Source organism: Lissotriton helveticus, chromosome 10, assembly GCF_964261635.1.
Source record: "Lissotriton helveticus chromosome 10, aLisHel1.1, whole genome shotgun sequence".
Lineage (NCBI taxonomy): Eukaryota > Metazoa > Chordata > Amphibia > Caudata > Salamandridae > Lissotriton > Lissotriton helveticus.
The window spans coordinates 295,723,498-295,747,079 of NC_136071.1; the positions used below are offsets into that span (position 1 = coordinate 295,723,498).

At 39.2% G+C, this 23,582-nt stretch overlaps 1 protein-coding gene across 1 annotated transcript in view; it reads right to left on the bottom strand.

The window, feature by feature from the left end:
* LOC144784001 (uncharacterized) overlaps positions 1 to 23,582 on the bottom strand; it is a 1,599,281-nt gene that overhangs the window by 74,470 nt on the left and 1,501,229 nt on the right. Inside the window, exons 29-30 of the mRNA XM_078662713.1 lie at positions 20,707 to 20,805; positions 8,764 to 8,862 (exon numbers count right to left, since the gene is read on the bottom strand). Of these exons, the coding sequence (XP_078518839.1) occupies positions 8,764 to 8,862; positions 20,707 to 20,805 (198 nt within the window). The remainder of the gene's footprint in view (positions 1 to 8,763; positions 8,863 to 20,706; positions 20,806 to 23,582) is intronic.

Consider the following 23,582-nt stretch of genomic DNA (forward strand, 5'->3'; position numbering starts at 1 on the left):
AAATTTTGAAGGAGTTCCTGTGCTTAAACTAAAGGCCTCCATTCTAGCTGTGGGCAATAGACCTTCGCATTTAGGCAGAATCTGAAATCTCACAGCATTTCCGATGCAACATGTAACCTGCCAGCCATTTTGGGCGCAGTCTTATAGGTACCACGCCCAAGCTGAGAAGCCTTGACTGCCTTTGAGAATTCCAGAGAGAGAGTGAGCATCCCTCACCAGTCCTGAATCCAGCCCATCGTCTAGAGCTTGTTGGACAGCACGTCCCCTCCTGACATCACGTAGGTGCCTTCTATCTTCATCCTGGCTTCTGTTTTTCTGAAAAAGAGAAAGGACACTAGAATTAATGGAAAAAGTGGCAAGGTGAACTACAAGAAAAAACGTGTAAGAAAAACGTCTTTAGTAAAGTCAGTGGACTTATCCTTTCTTTCGAAATACAATCACGTTTCCTATTTGGTTTTAGCTGCAAGAGCAAGGGAACAATATCCTAAAAGTATAAATCACTCCAAGGTGAATTTATTACATTAATAATGTTTCTGTTGACTGAAAATGTAATTCCTTGCACACAAGATCCCTTGGTGCAACAATCCTTAAAGACTCTTTTCAAAAAAGGAATACTTCCAATTTTCTGATAAGACAATATTTGAGAGACAACCAGTAAACTGTATTTTGTAAAAGTTTCCGATGTACTAAATATTACATTCAAGTGCAGTTTTGTATGAAACTAGATTACATGAATAGATGTTTTACTATAATTGTCGGTTTATGGACCACGTACTCCTTCAGTGATCACATCACTGGGTGAAATATAGAAGTAGACCCATGAAGAATCTGGAGTTATTCTATCTCGTTAAACCTTTTTGAAGTTGAGATTGGCTCTCACTTTCAATTCCTCTTCTGCTTGGGATTAGTTGCCAGCACTTGTAATTTCCATGTGTGCTGAGCATTTATTACTAGGGAGATAGGCGGACTTCATTCACTGTAACAGAAAGCGTGGATTTCAGCTGAATGGCTCTAGAAAGCAAAACAATACTGGGAGGAGTTTTGCTTGCTATAAGTCGAGTTCCCTACTCTAGTGGGACTTCAGAAAGGAGCCCAGGAACAGGTCAGCTAGGAAGTGGACTTTAAACACTTTGGATCTTACTACAACTGATGAACGAGTAAGAGTTAAAACAAGTCAGGAGTAAAAAACCAGTGCAGCTTGTTGTTTCTATTTGTGGTAAATGTGCCATTTGAGCAGCTGGGCATTGACCTTACTGGTCCCTTTGACAATCTACCTGCTACCGGCAACAGGTATATCTTGGTTGTTGAGGTAATAGCTCAGGGGAGCAGAATTGCTAAGGTAGTAGTCAAGGCAGTCCTAGTGTCACATGGTCAGGATAGGTTTAGCAGAGACAGCACCATTTATATGCTACTTTTTCCTAAGTTGCCTTCTCTTTTTTCACACAATGACTTTTGACATACATTTGCTTGCGTGTCAATGCAGGATAACATTCTCTGAATCTGCATTGCTTACAGTTCAACTTCGTAGACACTCTATCACAATACCTTTAACATTCAGTACAAGGAATAAAGTTCACTGTGCAAATATCATATTTGTTATTTGTCCAGTAGACGACACCACTATCCAACTAGAATAAATAACTACAGCCCAAACAGGGGTTGAGACATGGCCACATCGGTTATATTGTTAGAAATACATTGCCACTTCCTTGTTTAGACAGAGGAGCACTGAGCTGACACTGCAGGGCATGACGGGAAACAACCTTTACAACGTAGCCATTACATCGCACTACCCGTACATAGCAGTCATTACATCGCAACATCATTTACATCGCATGTCAGTACAACGCAGCCATTACATTGCATGTCACTACAACCATGTCATTACAATGCATGTTACTACAACTTAGGCATCACATCGCAAGTCCTTATAACGCATACCATTACAACGCTTAGTACCATTACAGTATCCAACACTTACCCTACTGTTGCACTCACTGGAGTTAGAATAGTAATTTGTAGCCCTACACTATCCAACACATACCCTACTGTTGCACTCACTGGAGTTAGAATAGTAATTTTGACCCCTACATATCCAACACTTACCATACTGTTGCACTCACGGGAGTTAGAATAATCATTATTATCCCTATACTATCCAACACTTACCTTAATTACAATGTAATGGTATGCATTGTAATGGTATGCTTTGTACAGGTATAATGCGATGTAATGGAATGCGTTGTAAAGGTAGTTTCTGAAAATGCGATGTAATGGCATGCTATGTAAAAGAATGCGTTGTAAATAATGTTGCGATGTAAAAACTGCGTTGTAAAGGTATGCATTGTAAATGTATGCATTGTAACATCATACATTCAGGCACGACATGTCAGAATACCAGCTCTGCTCATTGCTGCGTACCAACACAAGGGATGTCCAGCTCTATACCAAGACAGACAGTCTGATGATGCTTACCCACAGGTAACAGGGAGGTAGTCCACCCAGAAGGAATTTGACAGATCACCTACCCAAGGCATTACTAGGGTAGGGAGCGCTTAGAAGAGGTACATATATACACAGTACTTAAATGCCGGCATATATACACTGTCTTAGCACAATGGTGGAAATGTGTATTCTTTTCACTCTGCTTGTAATGTAATTATGCTAATCTGTTTCATTCTACTCATAATCACAGCACATGCATATTATACAAGAACTACAATGGTACAATAAATACTGTAAGGGCTTGCTGATAATTTCTAGCATACTTATTTGAGTATGCACAAGAGTCCAAATGAAAAGGTTCTAGATCTGTTACCACAATTTCCTTGGGGGATCAGGGTTGTCATGTTCTGAGGTTGCACACACATTTGTTACTCTGAGCTCAGCTAAGGAGGCATCTGATTAAGGAAAATGCTGCATTTGTGTTCAGAGGGTGGGGGTAAGGCCCATAATGTGAAGCGGAAGGGGGAAGCAAAACCAACGGAAAGCAACAATGAGAACATGCAGCAACGGATGGAAGACAACATTTAAAAAATAGTTCTCCCAAACAACTGATAAAGAATGGAAGCATAAGGAAACTGCATTCTTTTTAACGTAGGATAGCGGAAAGGCTAAAATTTACTATTACCACTCCAGTGAGTGCAACAGTAGGGAAAGGGTTGGATAGCGTAGGGGTAGAAATTACTATTCCCTCTCCAGAGGGTGCAACAGTAGGGAAAGCGTTGGATAGCATAGGGGTAAAAATTACTATTCCCACTCAAGAGAGTGCAACAGTAGGGAAAGCGTTGGATAGCGTAGGGGTAAAAATTACTATTCCCACTCCAGAGAGTGCAACAGTAGGGAAAGCGTTGGATAGCGTAGGGGTAAAAATTACTATTCCCACTCCAAAGAGTGCAAAAGTAGGGAAAGCGTTAAATAGCGAAGGGGTGGAAATTACTGTTCCCACTCCAGAGAGTGCAACAGTAGGGAAAGCGTTGGATAGCGTAGGGGTAAAAATTACTATTCCCACTCCAGAGAATGCAACAGTAGGGAAAGCGTTGGATAGCGTAAGGGTAAAAATTACTATTCCAACTCCAGAGAGTGCAACAGTAGGGAAAGCGTTGGATAGCGGCAGGGTAAAAATTACTATTCCAACTCCAGAGAGTGCAACAGTAGGGAAAGCGTTGGATAGCGTAGAGGTAAAAATTACTATTCCATCTCCAGAGAGTGCAACAGTAGGGAAAGCGTTGGATAGCGTAGGGGAAAAATTACTATTCCCACTCCAGAGAGTGCAACAGTAGGGAAAGCGTTGAATAGCGGGAGGGTAACAATTTCTATTCCAACTCCAGAGAGTGCAACAGTAGGGAAAGCGTTGGATAGCGTAGAGGTAAAAATTACTATTCCAACTCCAGAGAGTGCAACATTAGGGAAAGCATTGCATAGCGTAGGGGTAAAAATTACTATTCTCACTCCAGAGAGTGCAACAGTAGGGAAAGTAAATACTTCATATATAAATAAAAAAAAACTTAAATATTAATACCAATTACAAATTAATTAAAAGTAATTAACAATTTGATATCATATATTAATTAATCAATTAAAAATACAAATAAAAATTAATTATTAAAAATTATTACCTATTAATACAAATGATTTACCAATTACCAATTAATTAATTAACAATTAAAAAATAATTAAAAATTACAACAAAAAACCAATAAATCAATTAAAATATTTAATTAATTACAATTAAATTACTTCCCACCCTATTCCCCTAGAAACACACAACCTGCAACAAAAAATAAATTAATAAAATTAACATAATTATCAAATAATCAATGAATTAAAATTATTTACCAATTATATTTTAATTAATTGCCAATTAAAATGTTAAATAACAATTAATTCAAAATAAATACCAATAAATAAATAAAAAAATTACATTATTTATAATTAAATTACTTCCCACCCTATTCCCCTATAAACCCACAACCCGCTACAGAAAATAAATTAATAAAATTAACATAATTATCAATTAATCAATTAATTAAAATTAATAACCAATTATATTTTAATTATTTAGCAATTAACAATTAATTAACAATTAATTAAAAATAAATACCAATAAATAAATGAAAAAAATTAATTAATTATAATTAAATTACTTCCCACCCTATTTCCCTATAAACCCACAACCCGCTACAGAATTATATTATGCAAAAATGAAATACCATAAAATTAATTAAATAAAATAAATTATAAAATAACTATACACTTTTCACACATATACGAACATAAAAAATCACTTTAACAAATTGAATATTATTACAAAATTGAAATTAACTTACTTACCTCAAATTCAATATTTTTGTTGTCTATATTCTGTCCATGCTATATTTTTATTGTCTATATTCTGTCCATTCGATATTTTTGTTGTCTATATTCTGTCCATTCAATACTTTGTCCATTCTATATTTTGAATTCGATATTACTGCTATTCTATTCGATATTTTTGTAGTCTATATTCTGTCCATTCGATATTGTGTCCATTCTATATTTTAATTCGATATTAATGCAAATCGATATTAAAAACTCAATATTTTGAGTGTATACCATTAGTAGGAGTTAAGCATGCTATTAGAGGGGAAGGTGTACGTGAGTTGATGTAGATGATTGGTGGGATTAGTAGAAGAGCTAGAGTAGAATAGGCATTGCTAGGCTGCAGGGCATGACTTTCAAATAAGGCCAGGATGTGATCTTTGACATGCACTGTGGTATGGAGATCTCACACTACATTGTGCCCATGATATGGGTCCTCGAGCCTGGAGCCAGAGGCAGTACTTCCTGCTGCCAGAAACATCCCTTAATACAAATCATGTGTCTAAAAGTCAGCCTTAGAAAGAGATTTAAGAAAGGAACCACTGCACCTCAATCTGCACTTTACAAAATGAAATGCAATCATACAGAAAAGTACAAAGAATACGTTTTATTTTGAATTACGTGTTCTACAAATCACTATGTAATGTAATGGGTTAATATGAACAAAAGCTTTCTGGGCATGCCAGGACAGGGATAGAAAATAAAGGGTGAACAACCTTTACAACGCAACTTTTACAACGTAGTGCCTTTACAACGCGGTATTTACAACGCAAACCATTACAATGCATTGCGCTGGGGGGCGCTCTAGGATAGGGAATAGATTTAATTTACTATCCAACACCTTCCCTACCATCCACGGTGACTGGAGTTGGAATAGTAAATTAAACTATTCACTATCCAGCACCCCAAAGCGCTATGCGTTGTAAAGGCATGCGTTGTAAATACCGCGTTGTAAAGGCATGCGTGGTAAAAGCATGCGCTGTAATGTCATACATCCAAAATAAAGAGCACAGATATGGGTTTCAATCTGACAATAATAGTTTAGGACAGTCATTTTTTACATGTATGGTACTTTACTTGTACATTACACTCAGCTAACCTAGGGATCCATTGATAACAAACTTCTGACACACCATGCATAGAAATTACAATACAAGCATGGCAGTAAGGGATTTTGGGTACAGATGTGGTAGGTTGGTACACCACCTATTCACTGAGGTCCTGTTTTCCTGTGCATAGTTCGTTGTATGTGAATAATCCCCACAACAGGGTAGGTCACAGGCACTGTTTTGTTTTATGTTATCCATGAATTTTGTGTTCAGTATTCATAAAACCAATAAAAAGTGTTTAAAAAATAAAAAAAAGTGTTTAGAAATATGCCTGAAAACAAGCGCTTATAGTTGCACCTCTTTGTGGAATTATACAGCCCTGTAAGAGGCTGATCAAACACAATCCTCACAGCAGACACTGAAACATTCAAAAATACTTTCAGGAGCTGCAATGGAACTTTGTAAAATCAGTGATTTTCCTTTTGCATAACTGTTGACATAGTGAGCATTCATGAATGCTGCTTTCAGAGACAATGCGTGTATGATTAGAACACTGGATAGTAGCATGGCATAATGCTGTTTTCATATTACTTTGCCATTGAAACAGGTATTACAGAGTAAGAGGGGGGCACAGTTAAATGTAGGAATGAAGAGAAACAAACAACTTGCACATTTATTTCCCTCGCAGAATTGAGCAGCAAGAGTCCAAGCCTTGTTAACTCCCTCAAATACATCATCCGAGGAATAATCCTCTAAGGTTTGGATGAAGTATAATAAATAATTATAGTTCACCAAAGTGATATTGTTTAGAATCTCTGTCTTTGTAGAGGTCTCACCTGATATAATGTATGTCTTTTGCACACAGTGTCCAAACATGCATACCAGCATCGTTGGGTACCACCTCAAGTGACTGGAAGATGGTGGTGAACCAGAGTACCTCTTCTTACCCCCGGTCTTCAGACTCAATTATCTTTCTCTTTTTTATACCTTTCCCCTTCCCCCATGGGACTCATTGTGACTGCTGCATTCTTTTGCAGGGCTCTGAAGTAGACAGAAGATGCACTTGGGATCATCATGGTCTACATCACTCCTAAAGGAATAGACTTCAAATGTTAATGCTTCGTGTTCATGACAGGTCACTGCTGTTCTGAGCCGGTCTCCCACTGAGGGTTTGAAGAGCCTGGAGGAATGCAGATGGGTGCTAAATTATACGTGAAAGATAGAAGTTCTTTCACATGCTTTGAGCTGAAGCCAAATACCTAACTTTATAAATTCCATTAGAAAAAGATAGACAATGCCGTTATGTTTGATAATTGCATATGTGATGTGGTGAATGATCAAAATGAGTGGGTGAAAATGATGGAAGACAAGGATTTTCAGTCACTTAACCAGCTAATGGTAAATACGTAACTCATGGAGGAGTCTCTATTCTATTGTGGCAATACATACCTGAATTGATAGACCCATACAAACCTGCAGTCTTTGCTGACAAGTGATTATCGAACAGGGCATAGAAGAAGAAGCTGGAGCAGCATGGTTCCATGTCCAGGTATAAGAACGTATATATTTCTTCACAACGCCTGCTTTAGATCGCATGGCATTACAACGCGGTTGTTTCAACGACTGCGTTGTTACATCGTGAACCATTACATCGCAAGTCGTTACAACGACTTGCTGTAGGGGGCGTGCAGGACTTAGGAATAGTATAATTTACTATTCCTACTCCAGTTTGTACAACAACAGTGAAGGTGTTGGATTGTAAATCCAACACCTTCTGCCCCTACAGCAAGTCATTGTACCAACGCAGTCATTGTAACAACCGAGTTATAATGGCATGCGATTTATAGCATGCGTTATAAACACTGTTTCCCTATGAGAACGCGCCGCAGAATAAGGAAGGCCAAAATGGCTCCCAAAGGTCCTCATATGATAGAGTTGTAAGTGGAACTGGATTCGTAACCAAAACTCATATGTAGACATGCCACAAGATGAGCGGCATTCCAAAAAGAATTGCACAATAAGAATCTTCCACCAACTTCCCTTCCTGAGAGGCAATATGCTACCTGTGAGGATGAGTACCAGTGAGAGTACATTAGAATTCAACCTAGTATCAACAGACACCTGGGAGAGCGATTCACTCCTCTTAAGTACATTCAAATAAACATCATGGGTTTGTGGGAAATGGGGTATCAATTATTGGAAGCTTCCTACCTAGAAGGAAACTAGTAGCCAGTGGAGACGACGCAGATTACCTGATTGCTAGTGCTGAGGCAGAATTTAAAGAGAGTCGTTAGAGAGAAGAAGAGTGCACACCTTCATCGAGTGTAGGCTATGATAACTCCACAGGTGCAAGCACCAATTGAAAGACTGTGAGAAGTTCAGGGCAAGCCCTGAGAAGACATCGGCAATTGAACCCTTTTTTCGTAGCCCAGATGGAGTAAGAGGTCCCAGATTAATTCTTGTTTTGGAGTCAGGGCAGATGCACAGATTGTTATCTGCTGCAAGATTCATGATGAGCACCATCTGTAGTCCCCACTATTTCCCTCGTTGAAGTCTCATCACACTCATCAAGTCCTCATTTTATGCCCTTCTCACACCCACGCTAGTTTAATGTATCATAGATTGTTTTGTTAAACTTAAATTTTGAAGGAGTTCCTGTGCTTAAACTAAAGGCCTCCATTCTAGCTGTGGGCAATAGACCTTCGTATTTAGGCAGAATCTAAAATCTCACAGCATTTCCGATGCAACATGTAACCTGCCAGCCATTTTGGGCGCAGTCTTATAGGTACCACGCCCAAGCTAAGAAGCCTTGACTGCCTTTGAGAATTCCAGAGAGAGAGTGAGCATCCCTCACCAGTCCTGAATCCAGCCCATCGTCTAGAGCTTGTTGGACAGCACGTCCCCTCCTGACATCACGTAGGTGCCTTCTATCTTCATCCTGGCTTCTGTTTTTCTGAAAAAGAGAAAGGACACTAGAATTAATGGAAAAAGTGGCAAGGTGAACTACAAGAAAAAACGTGTAAGAAAAACGTCTTTAGTAAAGTCAGTGGACTTATCCCTTCTTTCGAAATACAATCACGTTTCCTATTTGGTTTTAGCTGCAAGAGCAAGGGAACAATATCCTAAAAGTATAAATCACTCCAAGGTGAATTTATTACATTAATAATGTTTCTGTTGACTGAAAATGTAATTCCTTGCACAAAAGATCCCTTGGTGCAACAATCCTTAAAGACTCTTTTCAAAAAAGGAATACTTCCAATTTTCTGATACGACAATATTTGAGAGACAACCAGTAAACTGTATTTTGTAAAAGTTTCCGATGTACTAAATATTACATTCAAGTGCAGTTTTGTATGAAACTAGATTACATGAATAGATGTTTTACTATAATTGTCGGTTTATGGACCACATACTCCTTCAGTGATCACATCACTGGGTGAAATATAGAAGTAGACCCATGAAGAATCTGGAGTTATTCTATCTCGTTAAACCTTTTTGAAGTTGAGATTGGCTCTCACTTTCAATTCCTCTTCTGCTTGGGATTAGTTGCCAGCACTTGTAATTTCCATGTGTGCTGAGCATTTATTACTAGGGAGATAGGCGGACTTCATTCACTGTAACAGAAAGCGTGGATTTCAGCTGAATGGCTCTAGAAAGCAAAACAATCCTGGGAGGAGTTTTGCTTGCTATAAGTCGAGTTCCCTACTTTAATGGGACTTCAGAAAGGAGAAAATGAGAAGGTCCCCCTACTGGGAGGGGAACTAACCAGTGCACAGCAAAAGGACCGTAGTCTTATTCCATAAACATCATAATCACAGCAGTCTGTGTGAAAAGTTTCAAGGATTTTAATCCATTCGTGAAGAATATTCAAGCATATTCAAGTTCAGCCAGAAGCGTGTCGTTACACGTCAAATAATCCAACCATAGTGATTAAATAAACAAGTCCCGATGCATTTCGGGCAAAAGCCCTTTCTCAAGGGAATGCTCTACAAAGAAATACAAATATGAACAGCATCAATAAACTGTACAAGTTACAAACGATCGAATGCAAACATGCAAAAACAAAATTGGAGTAACTGGAATGACACGTGACAATAGTTACAATGCTGTGTGACATATCCCAAGGGTTGCCAAGTCTAGCGGTCATATCCGAAGTTGTGCACAGAACGTTGAGGCGTGGGAAACAGACCACCCGAGAATGTGTGTAAAACAAACAAAGTAAAGAGTATCCGCAATGGTACCAAACCTAAGAGTGAGACCGCAAGGAGACAAACATGCCATGAAGTGCAGACGAATAGTCGAAGAATTACTCACATGCTGGGATTCTACGGGATGCCTAACGGCATAACATCCAGGTAGTGTTTGTGAAAACGGAGAGTGCTCCTCGCGGTTAACTATCGACAGTGAACATAAACGAAGGACGCAGTGCAGGGTGTTAGTGAACAAGAAAAACGGACTACAGAGTGTGAAAACATCGCCATTTTGGAAAGGTGTGATGTGAGAGGTGAATGACAGTACACTGAAGTGATAAATGGTGTGTGCAGATAGCCAAGAAATATTAAAGATAACAAAGAAATTCAATTCGATCGTTAAGCCCATTGGGCGCCATCGTTGAGAGGAAACGGATCCAGAAATTTTCACGCTTAAGTAAAGTGTTCTTATTGTTGGAAGTTATTGGTACTTGTTCCAGAATCAGGAATTTAAGTTGAGCCACAGAATGTCTCAATTCGGTAAAATGCACCGCCACAGTGAATTTTGGGTTATTGGTGCGAATGTTACTTTTATGTTCCAAAATCCGGATGCGGATTATTCTTTCAGTGTGTCCTACGTAACCTTTGCCACACGGACACTTCAATAGATAAATGACATTGTTCGAGTTGCAGGTGGCATTTACTTTGAGCTTGATGGGATGCCCTTTCATGGGATGACACATGATGTTACCAGTGATGCAGTTGTTACAATTAGAACAGTTGTAACAGGGTCTCAGTCCTTTGTATTCCTTGTGTACGTCTTCTTGATTGGATTTGCTCAGGATTTCTTTGAGGTTTCTACCTCGGGTAAATGCAAAAATGGGAGGTTGATTAAACAAACCATTGAAGTCAGGTTCCAGGGTCAAGATAGACCAATGTTTTCGGATAATCGATTGAAAGCGGTTGGATGTTTTTGAATATTTCGAAACTACTACTAAACGTTCAGATTCAGTTTTTGTTTTAGGTTGCAGTAAGGTGGTTCTAGTTTTTTTGGCACTTCTTGCCATGGCGAGATCCAATATTGGTGTGGGGTATCCTCTTGATTTCAATCTGTCAAGTCTGTTTAGCATTTGTACTTTACATTCTTCTTTGTCTGAAACTATGCGTTTAATCCGTAATAGTTGTGCGTAAGGTAAATTGTTCTTCAAACCAGAGCGGTGAAAACTACTGTAGTGAAGCGTGGAGTTTCTATCGGTGGGTTTCCGATAAACTGTGGTTGACCACTCTCCTTGTCTCCTATGTATTTCAACATCCAGGTAGTGTATTGTACTCTCATCATGTTCCCATGTGAATTGAATTCTTTGGTTGAATTGGTTCCATGTTGTCAAAAAGGCATTCAACGTATCTACATTGCCCTCCCATAATATGAAGATATCATCTATGAAGCGTAGGTATAGTCGTCCATGTTCATGCCAGCTGCTTTGGTTCAAGATGTAAGATTCCTCGAATTGTTTCATATAAATGTTCGCATAGCAAGGAGCTGCCGAATTGCCCATGGCAGTGCCATTGAGTTGCAAAATCCATTTATCTTTGACTGAAAAGTAGCTGTGGTATAATGTGAATATTGTCAATTGCATAAGGAACACTTTGAAGTCTGCGTCCAGATCAGATGAGGATAACACTTCTTCAATGGATTCAATACCTCCATCATGTGGGATGGAGGTATAAAGTGAACAGACGTCCACCGTACACATGATAAGTTGGTTGTTCCTGAGTTCGTTCATGATGGGTGCAATTTTCAATAAAAAATCAGTAGTGTCTTTGACATATGATTTGGTAGCCACAACGAAAGGTTGCAAATATTTGTCCAAAAATTTGCCTACATTTTCGTGTAGGCTGCCTCGAGTCGACACAATCGGTCGGAAAGGAGGGTGTGTGGGATGCTTATGCATTTTGGGTAGCATATACAATGCAGGAGGTCTAGGATTGGATGGTGTCAAAAATCTGCGAGTCTTGTCGTTGATCGTTCCTTGATCAAATGCTGCCTGAATGATGAGTACCAGGTCCTGTGTGTACTCCTTCGTCGGATCTTCGGGTAGAAAATCACGCTACAATTCTTTACAACCTACAAATTTCATTACGCTGTGCGAATTCCCACTTATCTTTGACTTCAGAAAGGAGCCCAGGAACAGGTCAGCTAGGAAGTGGACTTTAAACACTTTGGATCTTACTACAACTGATGAACGAGTAAGAGTTAAAGCAAGTCAGGAGTAAAAAACCAGTGCAGCTTGTTGTTTCTATTTGTGGTAAATGTGCCATTTGAGCAGCTGGGCATTGACCTTACTGGTCCCTTTGACAATCTTCCTGCTACCGGCAACAGGTATATCTTGGTTGTTGAGGTAATAGCTCAGGGGAGCAGAATTGCTAAGGTAGTAGTCAAGGCAGTCCTAGTGTCACATGGTCAGGATAGGTTTAGCAGAGACAGCACCATTTATATGCTAATTTTTCCTAAGTTGCCTTCTCTTTTTTCACACAATGACTTTTGACATACATTTGCTTGCGTGTCAATGCAGGATAACATTCTCTGAATCTGCATTGCTTACAGTTCAACTTCGTAGACACTCTATCACAATACCTTTAACATTCAGTACAAGGAATAATGTTCACTGTGCAAATATCATATTTGTTATTTGTCCAGTAGACGACACCACTATCCAACTAGAATAAATAACTACAGCCCAAACAGGGGTTGAGACATGGCCACATCGGTTATATTGTTAGAAATACATTGCCACTTCCTTGTTTAGACAGAGGAGCACTGAGCTGACACTGCAGGGCATGACGGGAAACAACCTTTACAACGCAGCCATTACATCAGTAAGTCAGTGGAGGAGTGTGGCTCACTGATTAGAGCGGCAGACCTTGATGCAGAGGTCTGGCCTGGGACCAGGGTTCAATTCCCGACGCGGCAGGTTCCTGAGCCCAAAATGTCCACGGACTCGATAATTCTCGCCTCGGTGCCTATTCTAATCATGGGGTCCCACGCTGCAACTCTGGGCAATAGTTGCTTAATCTCCACTATGGCGGCCCACCCGCTGCGGGATGCCTGGCTTTCACCCTGGGGATACCCAGTAGGGGTTATCTCACAGGGAAAAAAGCCAGGACGGGTTCCCAAGGCAAGCGCCTTGATGCCTTCGGGTGATACGTGCGCTATATAAGTCGCAATACATACATACATACGCAATACATACATCGCACTACCCGTACATAGCAGTCATTACATCGCAACATCATTTACATCGCATGTCAGTACAACGCAGCCATTACATTGCATGTCACTACAACCATGTCATTACAATGCATGTTACTACAACTTAGGCATTACATCGCAAGTCCTTATAACGCATACCATCACAATGCTTAGTACCATTACTAGTACAGTGCCTCGGATGTTACTACAACTTAGGCATTACATCGCAAGTCCTTATAACGCATACCATTACAATGCTTAGTACCATTACTAGTACAGTGCCTCGGCGGGTCTTGGGCAAAAAATTCCACGGATTCGATAATTCTCGCCTCGGTGCCTCCGCGACTCATGGGTTCACACTCTGCGACTCTGGGCAATAGCTTGCTTAATCTCCACAACGGCCCCTCGCGGCGGGATGCCTGACTTTCACCTTGTGGATACCCTGCTATCTCACAGGGGAATATCAGGAAGGGTTCCCTAAGCAAGCGCCGGGAAACCCACTGCGGGTAGCTGTGCGCTATATAAGCTCAACTACATTTACATTTACATTCACATTACAGTATCCAACACTTACCCTACTGTTGCACTCACTGGAGTTAGAATAGTAATTTGTAGCCCTACACTATCCAACACATACCCTACTGTTGCACTCACTGGAGTTAGAATAGTAATTTTTACCCCTACATATCCAACACTTACCATACTGTTGCACTCACGGGAGTTAGAATAATCATTATTATCCCTATACTATCCAACACTTACCTTAATTACAATGTAATGGTATGCATTGTAATGGTATGCTTTGTACAGGTATAATGCGATGTAATGGAATGCGTTGTAAAGGTAGTTTCTGAAAATGCGATGTAATGGCATGCTATGTAAAAGAATGCGTTGTAAATAATGTTGCGATGTAAAAACTGCGTTGTAAAGGTATGCATTGTAAATGTATGCATTGTAACATCATACATTCAGGCACGACATGTCAGAATACCAGCTCTGCTCATTGCTGCGTACCAACACAAGGGATGTCCAGCTCTATACCAAGACAGACAGTCTGATGATGCTTACCCACAGGTAACAGGGAGGTAGTCCACCCAGAAGGAATTTGACAGATCACCTACCCAAGGCATTACTAGGGTAGGGAGCGCTTAGAAGAGGTACATATATACACAGTACTTAAATGCCGGCATATATACACTGTCTTAGCACAATGGTGGAAATGTGTATTCTTTTCACTCTGCTTGTAATGTAATTATGCTAATCTGTTTCATTCTACTCATAATCACAGCACATGCATATTATACAAGAACTACAATGGTACAATAAATACTGTAAGGGCTTGCTGATAATTTCTAGCATACTTATTTGAGTATGCACAAGAGTCCAAATGAAAAGGTTCTAGATCTGTTACCACAATTTCCTTGGGGGATCAGGGTTGTCATGTTCTGAGGTTGCACACACATTTGTTACTCTGAGCTCAGCTAAGGAGGCATCTGATTAAGGAAAATGCTGCGTTTGTGTTCAGAGGGTGGGGGTAAGGCCCATAATGTGAAGCGGAAGGGGGAAGCAAAACCAACGGAAAGCAACAATGAGAACATGCAGCAACGGATGGAAGACAACATTTAAAAAATAGTTCTCCCAAACAACTGATAAAGAATGGAAGCATAAGGAAACTGCATTCTTTTTAACGTAGGATAGCGGAAAGGCTAAAATTTACTATTACCACTCCAGTGAGTGCAACAGTAGGGAAAGGGTTGGATAGCGTAGGGGTAGAAATTACTATTCCCTCTCCAGAGGGTGCAACAGTAGGGAAAGCGTTGGATAGCATAGGGGTAAAAATTACTATTCCCACTCCAGAGAGTGCAACAGTAGGGAAAGCGTTGGATAGCGTAGGGGTAAAAATTACTATTCCCACTCCAGAGAGTGCAACAGTAGAGAAAGCGTTGGATAGCGTAGGGGTAAAAATTACTATTCCCACTCCAAAGAGTGCAAAAGTAGGGAAAGCGTTAAATAGCGTAGGGGTAGAAATTACTGTTCCCACTCCAGAGAGTGCAACAGTAGGGAAAGCGTTGGATAGCGTAGGGGTAAAAATTACTATTCCCACTCCAGAGAATGCAACAGTAGGGAAAGCGTTGGATAGCGTAAGGGTACAAATTACTATTCCAACTCCAGAGAGTGCAACAGTAGGGAAAGCGTTGGATAGCGGCAGGGTAAAAATTACTATTCCAACTCCAGAGAGTGCAACAGTAGGGAAAGCGTTGGATAGCGTAGAGGTAAAAATTACTATTCTATCTCCAGAGAGTGCAACAGTAGGGAAAGCGTTAGATAGCGTAGGGGAAAAATTACTATTCCCACTCCAGAGAGTGCAACAGTAGGGAAAGCGTTGAATAGCGGGAGGGTAACAATTTCTATTCCAACTCCAGAGAGTGCAACAGTAGGGAAAGCGTTGGATAGCGTAGAGGTAAAAATTACTATTCCAACTCCAGAGAGTACAACATTAGGGAAAGCATTGCATAGCGTAGGGGTAAAAATTACTATTCTCACTCCAGAGAGTGCAACAGTAGGGAAAGTAAATACTTCATATATAAATTAAAAAAAACTTAAATATTAATACCAATTACAAATTAATTAAAAGTAATTAACAATTTGATATCATATATTAATTAATCAATTAAAAATACAAATAAAAATTAATTATTAAAAATGATTACCTATTAATACAAATGATTTACCAATTACCAATTAATTAATTAACAATTAAAAAATAATTAAAAATTACAACAAAAAACCAATAAATCAATTAAAATATTTAATTAATTACAATTAAATTACTTCCCACCCTATTCCCCTAGAAACACACAACTTGCACCAAAAATAAATTAATAAAATTAACATAATTATCAATTAATCAATGAATTAAAATTATTTACCAATTATATTTTAATTAATTGCCAATTAAAATTTTAAATAACAATTAATTCAAAATAAATACCAATAAATAAATAAAAAAATTACATTATTTATAATTAAATTACTTCCCACCCTATTCCCCTATAAACCCACAACCCGCTACAGAAAATAAATTAATAAAATTAACATAATTATCAATTAATCAATTAATTAAAATTAATAACCAATTATATTTTAATTATTTAGCAATTAACAATTAATTAACAATTAATTAAAAATAAATACCAATAAATAAATGAAAAAAATTAATTAATTATAATTAAATTACTTCCCACCCTATTTCCCTATAAACCCACAACCCGCTACAGAATTATATTATGCAAAAATGAAATACCATAAAATTAATTAAATAAAATAAATGATAAAATAACTATACACTTTTCACACATATACGAACATAAAAAATCACTTTAACAAATTGAATATTATTACAAAATTGAAATTAACTTACTTACCTCAAATTCAATATTTTTGTTGTCTATATTCTGTCCATGCTATATTTTTATTGTCTATATTCTGTCCATTCAATATTTTTGTTGTCTATATTCTGTCCATTCAATACTTTGTCCATTCTATATTTTGAATTCGATATTACTGCTATTCTATTCGATATTTTTGTAGTCTATATTCTGTCCATTCGATATTGTGTCCATTCTATATTTTAATTCGATATTAATGCAAATCGATATTAAAAACTCAATATTTTGAGTGTATACCATTAGTAGGAGTTAAGCATGCTATTAGAGGGGAAGGTGTACGTGAGTTGATGTAGATGATTGGTGGGATTAGTAGAAGAGCTAGAGTAGAATAGGCATTGCTAGGCTGCAGGGCATGACTTTCAAATAAGGCCAGGATGTGATCTTTGACATGCACTGTGGTATGGAGATCTCACACTACATTGTGCCCATGATATGGGTCCTCGAGCCTGGAGCCAGAGCCAGTACTTCCTGCGGCCAGAAACATCCCTTAATACAAATCATGTGTCTAAAAGTCAGCCTTAGAAAGAGATTTAAGAAAGGAACCACTGCACCTCAATCTGCACTTTACAAAATGAAATGCAATCATACAGAAAAGTACAAAGAATACGTTTTATTTTGAATTACGTGTTCTACAAATCACTATGTAATGTAATGGATTAATATGAACAAAAGCTTTCTGGGCATGCCAGGACAGGGATAGAAAATAAAGGGTGAACAACCTTTACAACGCAACTTTTACAACGTAGTGCCTTTACAACGCGGTATTTACACCGCAAACCATTACAACGCATTGCGCTGGGGGGCGCTCTAGGATAGGGAATAGATTTAATTTACTATCCAACACCTTCCCTACTATCCACGGGGACTGGAGTTGGAATAGTAAATTAAACTATTCACTATCCAGCACCCCAAAGCGCTATGCGTTGTAAAGGCATGCGTTGTAAATACCGCGTTGTAAAGGCATGCGTGGTAAAAGCATGCGCTGTAATGTCATAGATCCAAAATAAAGAGCACAGATATGGGTTTTAATCTGACAATAATAGTTTAGGACAGTCATTTTTTACATGTATGGTACTTTACTTGTACATTACACTCAGCTAACCTGGGGATCCATTGATAACAAACTTCTGACACACCATGCATAGAAATTACAATACAAGCATGGCAGTAAGGGATTTTGGGTACAGATGTGGTAGGTTGGTACACCACCTATTCACTGAGGTCCTGTTTTCCTGTGCATAGTTCGTTGTATGTGAATAATCCCCACAACAGGGTAGGTCACAGGCACTGTTTTGTTTTATGTTATCCATGAATTTTGTGTTCAGTATTCATAAAACCAATAAAAAGTGTTTAAAAAAATAAAAAAAAGTGTTTAGAAATATGCCTGAAAACAAGCGCTTATAGTTGCACCTCTTTGTGGAATTATACAGCCCTGTAAGAGGCTGATCAAACACAATCCTCACAGCAGACACTGAAACATTCAAAAATAGTTTCAGGAGCTGCAATGGAACTTTGTAAAATCAGTGATTTTCCTTTGCATAACTGTTGACATAGTGAGCATTCATGAATGCTGCTTTCAGAGACAATGCGTGTATGATTAGAACACTGGATAGTAGCATGGCATAATGCTGTTTTCATGTTACCTTGCCATTGAAACAGGTATTACAGAGTAAGAGGGGGCACAGTTAAATGTAGGAATGAAGAGAAACAAACAACTTGCACATTTATTTCCCTCGCAGAATTGAGCAGCAAGAGTCCAAGCCTTGTTAACTCCCTTAAATACATCATCCGAGGAATAATCCTCTAAGGTTTGGATGAAGTATAATAAATAATTATAGTTCACCAAAGTGATATTGCTTAGAATCTCTGTCTTTGTAGAGGCCTCACCTGATATAATGTATGTCTTTTGCACACAGTGTCCAAACATGCATACCAGCATCGTTGGGTACCACCTCAAGTGACTGGAAGATGGTGGTGAACCAGAGTACCTCTTCTTAACCCCGGTCTTCAGACTCAATTATCTTTCTCTTTTTTATACCTTTCCCCTTCCCCCATGGGACTCATTGTGACTGCTGCATTCTTTTGCAGGGCTCTGAAGTAGACAGAAGATGCACTTGGGATCATCATGGTCTACATCACTCCTAAAGGAATAGACTTCAAATGTTAATGCTTCGTGTTCATGACAGGTCACTGCTGTTCTGAGCCGGTCTCCCACTGAGGGTTTGAAGAGCTTGGAGGAATGCAGATGGGTGCTAAATTATACGTGAAAGATAGAAGTTCTTTCACATGCTTTGAGCTGAAGCCAAATACCTAACTTTATTAATTCCATTAGAAAAAGATAGACAATGCTGTTATGTTTGATCATTGCATATGTGATGTGGTGAATGATCAAAATGAGTGGGTGAAAATGATGGAAGGGAAGGATTTTCAGTCACTTAACCAGCTAATGGTGAATACGTAACTCATGGAGGAGTCGCTATTCTATTGTGGCAATACATACCTGAATTGATAGACGCATACAAACCTGCAGTCTTTGCTGACAAGTGATTATCGAACAGGGCATAGAAGAAGAAGCTGGAGCAGCATGGTTCCATGTCCAAAGGTATAAGAACGAATATATTTCTTCACAACGCCTGCTTTAGATCGCATGGTATTACAACGCGGTTGTTTCAACGACTGCGTTGTTACATCGTGAACCATTACATCGCAAGTCCTTACAACGACTTGCTGTAGGGGGAGTGCTGGACTTAGGAATAGTATAATTTACTATTCCTACTCCAGTTTGTACAACAGCAGTGAAGGTGTTGGATTATAAATCCAACACCTTCTGCCCCTACAGCAGGTCATTGTACCAACGCAGTCATTGTAACAACCGAGTTATAATGGCATGCGATTTATAGCATGCGTTATAAACACTGTTTCCCTATGAGAACGCGCCGCAGAATAAGGAAGGCCAAAATGGCTCCCAAAGGTCCTCATATGATAGAGTTGTAAGTGGAACTGGATTCGTAACCAAAACTCATATGTAGACATGCCACACGATGAGCGGCATTCCAAAAAGAATTGCACAATAAGAATCTTCCACCAACTTCCCTCCTCAGAGGCAATATGCAACCTGTGAGGATGAGTACCAGTGAGAGTACATTAGAATTCAACCTAGTATCAACAGACATCTGGGAGAGCGATCCACTCCTCTCAAGTACATTCAAATAAACATCATGGGTTTGTGGGAAATGGGGTATCAATTATTGGAAGCTTCCTACCTAGAAAGAAACTAGTAGCCAGTGGAGACGACACAGAGTACCTGATTGCTAGTGCTGAGGCAGAATTTAATATGAGAGTCGTTAAAAAGAAGAAGAGTGCACACCTACATCAAGTTGAGGCTATGATAACTCCAGAGGTGCAAGCACCAATTGAAGGACTGTGAGAGGTTCAGGGCAAGCCCTGAGAAGACATCAGCAATGGAACTCTTTTTTCCTACTCCAGATGGAGTAAGAGGTCCCAGATGCATTCTTGTTTTGGAGTCTGGGCAGATGCACAGATTGTTATCTGCTGCAAGAGTCATGATGAGCACCATCTGTAGTCCCCACTATTTCCCTCGGAGAAGTCCCATCACACTCATCAAGTCCTCATTTAATGCCCTTCTCACACCCACGCTAGTTTAATGAATTATAGATTGTTTTGTTCAACTGAAATTTTGCAGGAGTTCCTGTGCTTAAACTAAAGGCCTCCATTCTGGCTGTGGGCAATAGACCTTCGTATTTAGGCAGAATCTGAAATCTAACAGCATTTCCGATGCAACATGTAACCTGCCAGCCATTTTGGGCGCAGTCTTATAGGTACCACGCCCAAGGTAAGAAGCCTTGACTGCCTTTGAGAATTTCAGAGAGAGAGTGAGCATCCCTCACCAGTCCTGAATCCAGCCCGTCGTCTAGAGCTTGTTGGACAGCTCGTTCCCTCCTGACATCACGTTGGTGCCTTCTATCTTCATCCTGGCTTCTGTTTTTCTGAAAAAGAGAAAGGACACTAGAATTAATGAAAAAAGTGGCAAGGTGAACTACAAGAAAAAACGTGTGAGAAAAACGTCTTTAGTAAAGTCAGTGCAGTTATCCACTCTTTTGAAATATAATCAAGTTTCCCATTTGGTTTTGGCTGCAAGAGCAAGATAACAATATCCTAAAAGTATAAATCACTCCAAGGTGAATTTATGACATTAATAATGTTTCTGTTGACTGAGAATTTAATTCCTTGCACAAAAGATCCCTTGGTGCAACAATCCTTAAAGACTCTTTTAAAAAAAGGAATACTTCCAATTTTCTGATAAGACAATATTTGAGAGACAACCAGTAAACTGTATTTTGTAAAAGTTTCCAATGTACTGAATTCTAATGCAGTTTTGTATGAAACTAGATTACATGAATAGATGTTTTACTGCAATTGTCTGTTTATGGACCAGGTACTCCTTCAGTGATCACATCACTGGTGAAATATAGAAGTAGACCCATGAAGAATCTGGAGTTATTCTATCTCGTTAAACCTTTTTGAAGTTGAGATTGGCTCTCACTCTCAATTCCTCTTCTGCTTGGGATTAGTTGCTAGCACTTGTAATTTCCATGTGTGCTGAGCATTTATTAGTAGGGAGATAGGCAGACTTCATTCACTTCAACAGAAAGCCTGGATTTCAGCTGAATGGCTCTAGAAAGCAAAACACTCCTGGGAGGAGTTTTGCTTGCTATAAGTCGAGTTCCCTACTTTAGTGGGACTTCAGAAAAGAGCCCAGGAACAGGTCAGCTAGGAAGTGGATTTTAAACACTTTGGATCTTACTACAACTGATGAACGAGTAAGAGTTAAAACAAGTCAGGAGTTAAAACCAGTGCAGCTTGTTGTCTCTACTTGTGGTAAATGTGCCATTTGAGCAGCTGGGCATTGACCTTACTGGTCCTATTGACAATCTCCCTGCTACCGGCAACAGGTCTATCTCTATATCTTGGTTGTTAAGGTAATGGCTCAGAGGAGCAGAATTGCTAAGGTAGTAGTCAAGGCAGTCCTAGTGTCACGTGGCCAGGATAGGTCTAGTAGAGACAGCACCATTTATATGCTCATGTTTCTTAAGTTGCCTTTTCTTTTTTCACACAATGACTTTTGACATACATTTGTGTGCATGTCCATGCAGGATAACATTCTCTGAATCTGCATTGCTTACATTTCAACTTCGTAGACACTCTATCACAATACCTTGAACATTCAGTATAAGGAATAAAGTTCACTGTGCAAATATCATATTTGTTATTTGTCCAGTAGGCGACACCACTATCCAACTAGAATAAATAACTACAGCCCAAACAGGGGTTGAGACATGGCCACATCGGTTAAATTGTTAGAAATACATACCACTTCCTTGTTTAGCCAGAGGAGCACTGAGCTGACACTGCAGGGCATGACAGGAAACAACCTTTATAATGCAGTTGTTACATCGCACTACCTGTACATAGCACTCATTACATCGCAATATCCTTTACATCGCATGTCATTACAACGCAGCCATTACATTGCACTATAACGCATGTCATTACAATGCATGTCACTACAACGCAGGCATTACATCGCAAGCCCTTATAACGCATACCATTACAATGCATAGAACCCTTACACTATCCGACACTTACCCTACTGTTGCACTCACTGGAGATAAAATAGTAATTTTTACCCCTACACTATCCAACACTTACCCTTACCCTACTGTTGCACTCACTGGAGTTAGAATAGTAATTTTTACCCCTACATATCCAACACTTAATCTACTGTTGCACTCACTGGAGTTAGAATAGTCATTATTACCCCTATACTATCCAACACTTACCTTAAATACAATGTAATAGTATGCATTGTAATGGTATGCATTGTACAGGTATAATGCGATGTAATGGAATGCATTGTGAAGGTAGTTTCTGAAAATGCAATGTAATGGCATGCTATGTAAAATAATACATTGTAAAGGATGTTGCGATGTACAAACTGCGTTGTAAAGACATGCATTGTAAATGTATGCATTGTAACATTATACATTCGGGCACGACATGTCAGAATACCAGCTCTGCTCATTCCTGCGTACCAACACAAGGGATGTCCAGCTCTATACCAAGACAGACAGCCTGATGATGCTTACCCACAGGTAACAGGGAGGTAGTCCACTCGGAAGGGATTTGACAGATCACCCACCCAAGGCATTACTAGGGTAGGGAGCGCTTAGAAGAGGTACATATATACACAGTACTGAAATGCCTGCCAATATACACTGTCTTCGCACAATGGTGGAAATGTTTATTCTTTTCACTCTGCTTGTAATGTAATTACACTAATCTGTTTCATTCTACTCATAATTACAGCACATGTATATTATACAAGAATCACAATGGTACAATAAATTCTGTAACGGCTTGCTGATAATTTCTTGCATACTTATTTGCATATGCACAAGAGTCTAAATGAAAAGGTTCTAGATCCGTTACCACAATTTGCTTGCGGGATCAGGGTTGTCATGTTCTGAGGTTGCACACACATTTGTTTCCCTGAGCTCAGCTAAGGAGCCATCTGATTAAGGGAAATGCTGCGTTTGTGCTCGGAGGGTTGGGGTAAGGCTCATAATATAAAGCAGAAGGTGGAAGGAAAACCAACGGAAAGCATCAATTAAAACAAGTAGCACCGGATGGAAAGCAAAATTTAAAAAATTGCTCTCCCAAACAACCGATAAAGAATGGAAGCATAAGGAAACTGTACTTGGGC